This window comes from Puntigrus tetrazona, chromosome 24 (genome assembly GCF_018831695.1).
Source record: "Puntigrus tetrazona isolate hp1 chromosome 24, ASM1883169v1, whole genome shotgun sequence".
In the NCBI taxonomy this organism is placed as follows: Eukaryota; Metazoa; Chordata; class Actinopteri; order Cypriniformes; family Cyprinidae; genus Puntigrus; species Puntigrus tetrazona.
In genome coordinates, this window is record NC_056722.1 from 14,322,216 (window position 1) to 14,334,924 (window position 12,709).

The 12,709-nt window shown below is 38.1% G+C and overlaps 1 protein-coding gene across 2 annotated transcripts in view; it reads right to left on the bottom strand.

The window, feature by feature from the left end:
• stau2 (staufen double-stranded RNA binding protein 2) overlaps positions 1 to 12,709 on the bottom strand; it is an 89,373-nt gene that overhangs the window by 4,755 nt on the left and 71,909 nt on the right. Inside the window, exon 14 of one of the 2 annotated variants that reach the window (XM_043225613.1) lies at positions 117 to 205. In XM_043225613.1, coding sequence (XP_043081548.1) covers positions 117 to 205 — 89 coding nt within the window. Of the gene's footprint in view, positions 1 to 98; positions 206 to 12,709 lie in introns of both variants that reach the window. The other variant, XM_043225612.1, reaches the window with a different exon arrangement.

Consider the following 12,709-nt stretch of genomic DNA (forward strand, 5'->3'; position numbering starts at 1 on the left):
TTAGATATAACGTCATCGAAACACAGCGGATTTCTTCTGGTCGAGAGTTATTTACATATGTGATCTTTTTTCTAAAATGGAGGTTGTGGCATACTTACGGCTCTGTTTGTACATACATGTCACATGATCCATTTTCTACCTTGATTGGTCCATCCACCGGGTCCAGTCCTTGTTCTGACAGCTGTTTCAAGGCACTAAGAGCAGCCTGTGTGAGGTAAGGAAACAGATGGCTTTGAGTGAGACAACATAACCCACATCAGCTGCTTTTTAAATAACACTTACTATCAGAAACCCGAGACTGACAGGACGCTTTCTGCTCCCTCTGTTTTGTTTGGCTCCTTCCAGCTCTGTGTTTATCTAACGTTTATCTAATGTTATTAGGTCAACGCTCTCAGGCTTGCATTTCCTCTGGCCAATTAGTCGGTTTATGCTGCCAATCGGCTACGTTATGGGCAGATATGCAAAAAATTAGCAATAAATCAAGTGTGTGGACACAGTGTGCTGAAATAATAATGTCTGATAACTCAGGTGTAACAGATATCCTGTTTTGCTCTGGAAAGTCATTGAGTCCACAGACAGCCGACGAGAGATTTCCACTAAACCACAAAGTTTACAAATGCATAAACTAACATCAAAGGAACTGTATTTCAAATTTGTGCTGAAAATTATTTGGAATTTGTTGAATTTTTAATAATACATTAAAAAAAAATTTAAATGGCACTTACACATTTGTATTTTATATATATATATATATATATATATATATATATATATATATATATATATATATATATATATATATATTTATTTATATATATATATATATATGTGTGTGTGTGTGTGTATATATATGGACAGACAGAGATTAATTAGCTTTTTTTCTGTTTTAGCAAACGGTTTGTTTTTTTGTCATTTTTATTTATTTACTATTACTTCTACTACTTCTATCTAGCTTTTATATATATTTATTTTTGTTTTAGTGCTTAATCTCAAACTTTTTATATTATTTTAGTTATTTGCAACATTTTAATTAACATTTTGATTCAGAAATCTTCAATTTCCTTTGAAATGCAAGTTTTTCCTCAAATATTATTTCAGCTTTATTTCAAATAACGGACCATTTAAGAAGACCATTTTTATGGTCTGTCCTAATTGTTAAACATAACAAATTTCTTCTCATTAGACAGCACTTGAATTACAGTTTAATACATTTTTCTTCCTCCCATTTACATTCAATATCCTGTCTGGGATTGCTAAATTCAAATTCCAACATGCACTCTTAAAAAATTATGCTTAAAAAGGTTCATCACAGTGATGGCATAAAAAAACAAAACATTTTTGGCTCCCCAAAGAACCAATCAGTCAAAGGTTCATTTAAGAACCATGTCTTTCTTAACTTTTTAATAACCTTATTTTGCCACAAGGAAACTTTTGTGATACAGAAAGGTTCTTTAGATGTTAAAAGGTTCTTTATGGAACCATTTGGACAAAAAAAGGTTCTTCTATGGCATTATGAAGCACCTTTAATTTGTGCGAAGGGTAAATTATTTTTTGCATTCATTTAACAGAGTTTTGCCCGACCCCTTTAAGCACACACAGGCCATAAAAGTATCATTTATAAAAAAGGAAGTGTATCCTGCAGGACTGTACAGTATGTGAGTTGGCAGTCAGATGTTACAGGCAGATGCTTCTCTCCTCGACCGGATGTTAGGAAGTCTTATAGAACATGTCTGTCACAATCCCTAAAGCCCTTTCAGCACGACCAAATGAAATGACTACGACCGAGAGTCATGGCTCTAGAGGGACACGGATAAAAAAAAAACAAAACAAGAATGGTGTAAAGTGTTGTGAGGAGGGGTGCAAGAGACCCTCGCAGTGACAGAAGCGGGTTGAGAATTGGCAGATCCACCTGGTTGTCGGGGCCGATGCTCTCACCAGCATCCTGCCAATGAGCACCAGATGTGCTACACGGGACGCAACAACCATGACATATTTCTCACAGCTGACAGCCTATTCCCTCTGAACCCAAACCCCCCCAGCACACCAGCCCACTCACGATAGGCGTGGACAGCACACACACACACACACACACACACACACAGATGTATGCGCATTCCTCTCCCTGATTAATCAGTATTTGGCCAGATCAAATAACGCCAGCTAATTGTCTCAGGCACCCTGTTGTATCTTTAAGTGTGCGTCCATCTCAGAAAGAACAGACTTTGATAAGTGTTATGCATCAAATAATCATGTGATCTCAGATCGGTCATAACTTATACTATGAAGGAGGTCCATATAGTGCTCTCAAAAAGACATTTTTCAGTGTCTTAAATGGCTGTTTTTCAGGCTCACTGCTAACAGTCGGAAAGCCTCACAGACAATAATTAAGACAAGCCTGAAACAAATCCAATCACCTCACAGAACCTTGACAAAATCCCAGACTCTGACTTAACATCTTAAAGAACGGTCCATCATGCGCTAATGTGAAAATGGAGTTGAGCTGGCCAAAACACAGGAAATGAGTGCAAAACATGACAACGAGCCACGTTAGTGAGTTTATGCCATCACATCTGCAGGGATGACAGTCAAATCACTGCGAACGGTGAAAAGTGAAGTCATTTTATCGCGGTCAGTGCTGTACATCGCATATATTCATCCATTTAAGAAAGCCTTTTTTGAGTTTTTACGTGGGGACTGTCTTATCAGGTTGGAAAATCTTTGGAAAACCAACTCTTATCTATAATGGGATACACTGTACGGCTGTAGTCTGTTGCATGTAAATTCCCAGAGGCGTTTGGACCGGTAATAAATCAGGGTTAAATTAAATTTGTTTTGGTGATTGATGACAAGCGTGTATAAGGCTCAATAAGGATGACATTATTCAGCCAGGAAATTGTTCAATATTCCAGACGATAATTTAAAGGCGTTCAGAGTTTTCCCGGTAAACGCATAGCTCTCAGGACTGCAATGAAAAAGCAAGCACCAAAATGACTTCCTGAATGCCAAATAAATCATCCGTAGGCCAACTTAATACTCAATATGCGTTTAATTTACTTCAGGGAACATACGCACGGTATGGAAACGAATGGTGGGGGGAATGAAAACGACACCGTCCCAAAACGTAAAAAAAACGCCTAATAAATCAAAACCAAATCATCTCTTTAAATTGAATCAAAAATGTTCTTTGCGACTAAATTCACTCTGGAATTTACAGTACATTTAAAAAGCCTCGCGTTCTAAGCCATCCGACGCATTCTGGTTAAAAACGAGGCTTGAGATGTAAACGCAAGCTTGGACTTTTGATGGATTCGGATGCAGATGCCTCTACGGTACAAAGCGTATAACTCATCCTCTCCTGTGGCCAATAAATTGCAATCAAAAGGGTAATTACCGGTGTTGTGTGTGTGCCATTACAGCCTCTGAGTAAATAAGCAGCATCTGCTTTTGCGCTGCCAGACAAAGACCATGAATCAGGTCGGGGGAGACAGGTTTGTGATAAAGGCCTAGCCGCCCATCACCAAACAGAGGGCTCAAAGATAAATATCTGACTATCTATTGTAACAACAGTCAATTACATCATTATTTTTCTAATGAGATAGGTCGAATCACTGATGGGCTGAAATATGTTTAGTCTAACCCCCAACCTGGAAGTGGTCAATCTCTGTCGTTGAGAACCTCTGATCACAAGTAGCGCTCGTCCCGGGACCCCAGGTGACACCCCCACATGACTCCCCCCTGTTTTAGATAACACACCACCACTCAGAGGAGCTCAATCGATAAATCTCGACATGCGCTACTTTACGGGACGCATTCATCAGCTCTCCGTTGGATTCAAACAAACGGAAAAAAGACGGAATGTGGAATGTGTCAAAGCTAAATATATCAGAGCGGACTAAAAGGCGGCGAAGGAAGATGAACGGAGGACTTTGTCAAAGGACAGTGAGGAGTCATTTTTCTAAGCTACTTTAATGGTTTCCCTGATTGCATTTTCATTTCCTTCACTGCCTTGGCTAAACAGTGGCGTTTTCCCCAAGAGATGAGCTCCATGCCTCTGAGGCCAATTTGCGGACAGAGAGGGGGGTGATGGATCGACAGGGCCAAGCACCTCTATCGACCTGGCTCTCACAGGGGGGGCATCCAACAAGGATAACATGGAAGGCTTCAAGCTGAAGTAGAGAGAATCTGACAGCCTATCATTCATGGACATGGAGCGTAGAAAGCAAGCATTAGCTACTTTCAACTGGTCCCTGTAGCAAAAGATGCCTGCAGGGGTTCACAAAGATTGAATCGAGAAGTTATGCAGTTGTTTATTTACATGCATATTGTTGTTTTAACAGCCAATTTGCTAAATGCTTCTTAATTAATTCACTAAAGGTTTTAATCTTGTAGACTAGGATTCGGTATTGTTGGCAATTTTGTTCCTCATTTGTGCATCTGCTAAATGGATAAATATAATGTACTTTTTTAAACAAAAATTGCATTATAATCCTGTAAATACTGATGTAAGAAATACAAAGTTTATTTGACAAAATATATAAAAAAAAAACCGTTTAGAAAATTAATTTTTGATATATCAGGCTGTAAATGATCATATAGCATAAAGGATAACATGAAGCTCAAACTTGAGGAAAAAAAGTTTTATTTAGAGACTCAAATTGAACAATAATGGCAGAAAAAGTTCTCAAAAACTACATAAAAAGTTCACAGCAAAAATACATTTTTAAAGCAGGGCATTTCCAAAAGTTCTTTTACTACTAAAACAAGTGTAAACCAATCAAAAATGTATGCAGTATGCAGTAGATTCCTTACAGGTTTTTCAGCCATCAAGTTTTGATAATGTAGATAAACTAGAGACCTCACAAATCTGTGTATGAAATATAATAAAGTATAGATTTATAGGGTTAAACGTGAGTGATGTGACTAATAAAACAAATTAAAAAACTTGAGGTGCAGCGCTAAGAATTAAAGCTGTAACAATGCCATTTCTTTGCAGATATGTTAAACTATCCAGTGCATTATGGTTTGTGCCCCGGAAGATTGGTTTCTATTTCAAAGTGTTTTGCAGCACTGAGCAATAACCAACAGTAAACCAGAAATTTAAGAATCCACTCACCACTCAAATCGCCAGAGTTTTTGCAGGTGTTGTGTTTAGCACAAACAGTCTCATTATAACAAAGTGTACTAGCACAATTTAAATTAGAGAATTATTGTGCCGTTCAGAGAACTTTGATTATAACTGTGAGAGCGCAATGAACTAAGATGAGTGACAGCTTTTTAGTGATTCTAAACAGAACGCTCTTTGCAGTGGACAGTACTAAAACCTTCAAATAGCTTATATATTAAGGTTAAAGCCCACTCACTAACTTGAGAAGCACCCTCAGCAATTCGATTCTGGAGTCAAGCCAGGACTGCAGGTGGTTTGTAATCAAGAAATGTTAGATGATGTTGGTACAACAGAATAAGTGCATGAGGCTTTTAATTCACGGTACAGGATTAAAACATGAATTTCCCACATGAGCATCATGGCGCTCATATCTCTCTGTGCCAACCACTAAGCCACAGTTTCAGCAAAGCGTAAGACTCTGTGAATGTGAGAACATTCAGTTCAAAAGGGAACATTTGTGAGATGGGCGTAGTATTGTACGTTATTAGACCTGATCATGTCATGTTTTTACTGGGGAGAGATGAAGCCCAGGCTTAAGCTCTCATCTGGTGGACCGGTGGGTTTTTCCCATGGTCCGGCACAGCTTCCCACCGAAGCTCATCCACGGTCCACTCCAAGAGCATCAGTCCTGGCCCCCTGCTGGCCTTTGATCGGCATTTCATCATTTGTTTTCTCTGCCACCTCATCTCTATGAGACATGCTGCTGAAGACACAGCCCATTTAGTCCTCCATTAACCACTGATGATGAGGAACCGCTCACTGCGTCTTTGGCAGCACTATAAACAGCCCCACAATCTGAAACGCAATCAAACACTCTGCAGGTGTACACACAGACACAATCTCTTTCGCTCGGGATCAGCCTCCAATACCGGTGGGCTTTTCCCGACTGTCCAACAGATGGGTTTTTGAGCCACTCGAAGCTCGTGTGAGGAAATGGAAACACAAATCCTGCTCTTTGTTTTATTTATTACACAAATTTACAGACTGTTCACATCAAAAGAGTCAGAGCTGCTTTCTTGTCAAAATGCTAATGCAGGAGGATCAGAACTAAATGGAAGAATTAAAATTTATGGATGACTCAAGGCGGTGAGGTTGTGACATTTCTCATCCTAGACTAAACAATTATTACAGCCGCTAAGGAGGGGAGACGGAGGGAAACTCTTTATTGCGGTTTAAAGGGATAGTTCATCGAAATATGAAAATTCTGTCACCATAAAGGCCTGTTTACAACAAGATTACTATAAAGATAACTATGTTTGCATCCATATCAATGTACGATAACGCTCTGTTTACTTTAGTTATGCTCAAGATCTTTAAAAGGAATAGTTGAAAATTCAACATTTTGCAAAAAACTCACCTTCAAGCAGTTCCAAACCTGTATGAATTTCTTTGTTCTGCCAAACACAAAGGAAAGTATTTTGAAGAAAGTCTGTAACCAGGCTGTTTTGGGTCACCCCTGACTTCTACAGTAGGAAAATGAAATACTTTCTTTAATTTTGGATTGATTTGTTTCAATCATTCTTTAGCAACAAAAAGTTCTAAAAGTAATTCCAAAAATGTAATGTTGCTATTGTTTTAGTTATCATTCTTGGTGGCCTTTAATCAAAAAATAATAATAATTATGTCACTCTATGTCACTATGTCATTTACAAATCTGTATGTTGGAATATTTCAACAATGGATAAATGTAAGAATGCTCTGGTTGATTTTTTTTTATATTTTGGAATACTTTCTGACCCTCCATAGACAACCACATTCAAGGTAGTTGAAATATCGTAAGAACATCATTAAAATAATCCATGTGACATCACTGGTTCAACCGCAATGAGAATATTAATTCTATATGGTTATTTTGGTTTTCTCTGTGCATAAACAGTATTCTTGCAGCTTTATAACATTACGGTTGAACGATATCACATGGACTATTTTAACGATGTCCTTACTATCTTTCTAGGTGCTCCTTTTTAGGCTTTACAAATGCATTTTTCTGTCCTATTTTGAAATGACGTGAGAGTGAGTCAATGATGACAGGATTATCACTTTCAGGTGAGCAATCTTTTTAAAATGAGCACAGTCACTTTATGAGAGATTTGCTGTACATGTAGGTTATTGTACAGCGGGAAAAAGTTATTCCTGTTTTTAAAAGAGGCATATAAATCCATTCTGCCAGCGGCCCTCCGGAGCGCAACGGTAATGTGAGAGGCCGATGGAAAGAGAATCCCACAGAAAGCTCACCGTTCTTCAGACATCAAAGCTCTAGAGACAACTCACAGTAACATTCCTGCCTCTCATTTGGAAAGTTGCCGTCCTGCACCCAAAGCGCCCAGAGAGGAGAGGCTCCCTGTCCTACAGCACCTATATTTCACATCCATAAAGTCTGGAAAAGGCCGGATATCGGACGAGGAGCAGATGAGCGCTATTCCAAATGAGCCACTCTGGAAGCAGGACATACCAGAGCCCTCGACTCAATGGGCTGTGAAATCACACATAAAGAAGAAACCAATAGGAGGGAGATGTGGAATTTCAGCCGCTTATCAAATCCAGCTTCCAGGCTGTTCCCGACACTTCTGTAGGAGCATCAGAAAGATGAGTACACAGACAAGAACAAAGAGACCCTCTCTGTCTGTCGTTGAAGCAATAACGGTGAAAACGGCGAGTGATAAACGCTCCGCACATTCGCACGTAATTTATTGCCGCTCATCAACACATTCTAAACTCGCGTCTGCAGGGCTCCTAGCTAATTGTAAAAATGTCAGCCGTGCTCTGCACAGGGTGGAAGCGTAAAATTTTTTCAGTGCTTGGAGAAATAAATCCTGCTCCCTGTTATGCGAGCAAGGTTAAAATAAAAAGCCCCCCGTGCCCCCTTAGCATCTCACACTGTCTTTCACTTGAACACATGCTCTCGACACAAATTGCTGATTTAGGATTACCTAACCAGACAGGTGAGAAAAGAACAAGAGGGTTGGTGTGAAGAACCATTAGGAACCAGTGCTATTGTTAACGCAAACTGGATATATATTTTGAATGAAATACAGACTTAAAACTAATAATACCTGTAAAATAGAATTCGAATACAGTTTACAGCTAACTCAAACTAAAATATTAGTTCCCTGTCTAGACGGTCTCTCGACATGGCGTGAAATGCCTTGGGGACTCCCTTCCTTTCTATCCCACCTGAAGTCTAGTTGCACAACGCCAGTGAAGCTGCAACTCTCACTTTCCAATGCTAGCCAAGACGTTGAAAAGGGGCTCTACGTCAGTTGGCGTTGCGTAGCCCTCTCTAACACGCAGCGGTCTCGCACGTCCGACAGACACCCCGAACGCGAACCCCATATACAGCAGAGTTGATCAGAATACAGAGGACGAGGCGTTCTGCCCTCTGTGCCTTTTTGCGAGTGCATGGTGGTCCATTCCAGGCATTTCAGATTGGTTACACAATGCAGTAGAGAACGGCTACATGCTTCTGTTTCACAGCATACTACCTCGACTCAATTCCGAGGTCATATCATCAGTTCTGATACGCAATAAACACAACGTGCAATAGAAGTGGTCTCGCTGAGCAAGATTTTATAGCCGTTACTTTGTCATCCCAAAAAGAACATGGTGGTCTCTGTCCAATCTTAGACCTGAGTACAAGCGCACTTTCAAAAAGACAAAGCTGAAACAGATACTTGCGCACACTCAGCATGGGGATTTGCTTATTTTGGTGGACCCAAAGGACGCACATTTCCATATTCTGGTCTTCACCTGGTCCACTCCTCTTCACACGCACGTTCCAAGATTTGCATTCGAAGACATGGCATATCAGTTCATAGTGATGCCCTTTTGGTTGGCACTGACACCATGTATGTTTATGATATGTGACTTTTTGAAGGAATTTCAAAGACTTGGCGGCTACAGCGTGTCACCTCGTTCTGCTCTATATCCATCCTCTTCAGATATGCTTGCAAGAGGGCAGTGTGAGAGATGGTGTAAATCGAATGTTCAGGAAACAGAGAACTGTCCTATTCCAACAGAATTTTAAATATCCAAGAATTAAATTCAATTTTTAATTAATACAAAATTATGCAGGTACTTTTTTATTGAATTAAGTTTTCATTTTAATTTAGTTCAATTGTTTTAAAGAATTAAAGTACCAATTTACAACTCCACAGTTTTAGCATGCGCAAGTGGCTATTAAACTTTGCAAAAGTGGATATAACAAGATATGCCATTATGTATTTTATATGTATTTTATTTAATTGTATTATTTTGCTTCACTTTAACACATTTTTGCATTGTTTAATATATATAATAATACCTGAAGTCTAATTTATTTAAAACACTCAAATGGGCTCACATGGAAGCGGTCCAAGCTACTCAAAGTTAAAAGGGCATAAATTCTTTTGTAGCATGTGTAAACATCTCTAAAATGTTGTTTTTTTTACTGATAAAATCTATCTAAATGAAGTTTCACAACATATAGGCCTATGCTACAAATTTCACAAAGTTAAACAGAACAGTTTCCAGATTGGAGACTATAATGTATTTCCTCTTGGAAAATACTAACATGCTTTTAAACACACCTGCCCGTCATTGGACGTAGCAAACTGTGTTTAAACCAAGGCTGAGACATCTGCATTCACACAGGCCCGGAGTACCGTAATCAAAATTCCAGATTCTGCCTTCTCATGGAACGTGTCCAGAATGCAAGGTCAATAATTGCCTGAACATCCCTGGAGAGAAGGACTCCGCTGACATAGGAAGCCATAAATTAGGACCCAAAACGCAGCAGCATGTCATGCGTCATTAGGGCCGGAGAGGGCTGCTTTATCTGTTCGTCATTCGGACACCGTGGATGGCACCTCCCATGTCAAAACACAAACCACATGGGAGAGGTGCAGGGTACTGCATACCTCAACATCTGACCAGACCGTTTAAAACAGTCACTCCCTGCATAAAATACATACATTCATACTATTAATCAAAAATAATGCTTGCACTAACCCGCTCTGTCAGCGTTCACAAGTGAACAAAGTGTGAATAATAATAAAAAAATGCATTTATCTAGTGTATGTCGCTGACATCATACCAGTAAGTCAGACTTGTTAAAAAGTTTCAATGTAAAAACCTGCCCTATCCTCAGTTTTTAAATCTCAGTTGCACTCCAATTGAAGATGCACATGAAAAATAAGTTTTTATTCATGGAATGGCTCTTCAATTTAATACATCAGGATTTATTTTTTGGGTGAACAATTTCTTTAATTGTTTCATGCTTAAAAAATGTACATCACCACCGACAATCAAGGAATAAAAAAATAAAAATAAAATAAAAACTAAACTATATCAGATATAAAATATTAGTATAGTGCAATTATAGGAATATACAATAATATAATATAGTGCAAATACTAAGTCTTGTATATGATAAATAAAAAAATATATATATATAAATTAAAAACATCTATATTTTTCATCCAGTAAGGACACATTAAATTTATCAATCAACATTTATAATGCTTTAAATTAAACTGTATTTGAAAAAAAAAACATTCTTTTGAATTGTCTATTTCTCAAAGAAGCCTGGAAAAAATAACAAAATAATTTCCACAAAAATATAAAGCAGCACAACTGTTTAATGATAATAAGAAATGTTTTTGAGTAGCTAATCAGCCTATTAAAATGAATTCTGAAGGACTATATGACACTAAAGACTGAAATAACGGATGCATTAAATGAAAGCATTAAATGAAAAGAATCACATGAATGAATGTATTCATGTGATTCCTCAAATATCTTTCTCTGTATTTATGATTTTACAAAAATTATTTTAAGAAACCGTAAGTAAATACACATCGACATTGAATTTTAGTACACGCATCTCACTTCACTTCATTTTCTGTCATAATTTGTCAGAATAAGTATAGTCTTAAGAAACACTTAAGCGGTAAACTCTGATGTCTAAACGATGATTCACAGTGGAAATACTGCAGTTTTAACGTGGGATCACGAAACTAGTCTTCTACTGACATCACACAGTTCAACTTTCTATGATAGAGGGATGCCTCCATGGAAAAAGGATTCCCTTCCTCTCTGCCCAGAGCATCTTTTATCAGCTCTCTCCCTCATATTACAATCACACATATTATAATCTGGTCTGCATGGGTTGCCTGAAGCAAAATGGAAAACTGTGGGTGGACACAAGGATCCAGCCTATCAGACAAGTGCACACGGTGGGTTTCCCTCCACAATCCTTTCTTTTCCTTCCCATCTATAGATTTCATCATAACAAAGACATAGACCGGGAAAAAAAACACAGCAAATGCAAATAGAGGTTTGCTTATCAGCAGGCAGCTGTCATGTCACTGCATACCTACTGGAAAAGACCTTTATATCATAAGCTTAACAGTGAGGAAACCGCGGTTTGGTGGGGGCGTGTAATCACTTCCTGTCATTTGCATAAATAATAAACTGACCACTGAGATTGCAGCCCCCATCTTTACTGTAGGCCATTCATTGTTTTCTTGAAGTCTTAAAAGTGCGATGTATTAGCTACGAAACCAAGTGTGCTGCTTTAACAAGGCTAATTTGAAGTGCTCTACATAGACGGCAACATTTCATGCGCTTCTCACGTGAGGCTAACAAAAGAATAGGTTTCCATTACAGTTTGACAATAGCATTTCGCTAAGCTAACAACTTAACAATGCTGTTGCTGTCAGCAGAAGAACTCCTTGGCGTTCTCTTTGTTAGCATGCTATATAATAATGTGATAAAGGGTTTTTCACACATGAAATAGTTAACCCGTTTAAAACCCTGGGCAAGCATACCTTACCTTGTTTCACATTATACATTGTTTATACTTTAACCCGGTGTTAACGTTAATCCCGGGTATTCATTAGCTGATGTTTCAAACTGTACAACCCTGGGTTACTTTTTTTATATGCTTGAGGTCATTTACTTAATTGTTATTTACTGGACAAACACAGCACAACCTGTTTACCCCTCACAAAAATAAATCATGGTTTTACAGAAACAATGTAGTAATTGTTTTTTTGGCGTATTGATCACCCCTTTGTTTATCCACATTTTTACTACAAATACCACGATTAAACTAAGGTTAGAGTAGCATGGTCCATTTGTGGTTACCATGATTTAACTATGGTATAGTAACCATGCTTTTTTTGTTTGTTTTATCTGTAGTAAAACCAGTTATTTTTGGCAGGGACATAATGTCTTTAGCATTGCGCATGTTCATTTTATTTTTTGCTGTACTATCAAGTTAACTTTCGTAAAAATTACTTTTTGGCAGTCCACGTGTTTTACGTTTTAGATTTACAGTGTTTTTATAACATGGTGTGACTGCAAAAAGCATTTGGGACTACAGTAAAGGGTTAACACCGCAAAAGCTGATTTTCATAAATTTGGGGAAATAATGATGTTTTTTCATGGTACCTTTATCCAGGGTTAAAATTGGTGCTTCAAATGATAAGTGCAATGTAAAAAAACACTGTAAAAAAAGTGGATTAGTGGCTGCAGAACTATTTATCTCATTTATTAAAAAAAATG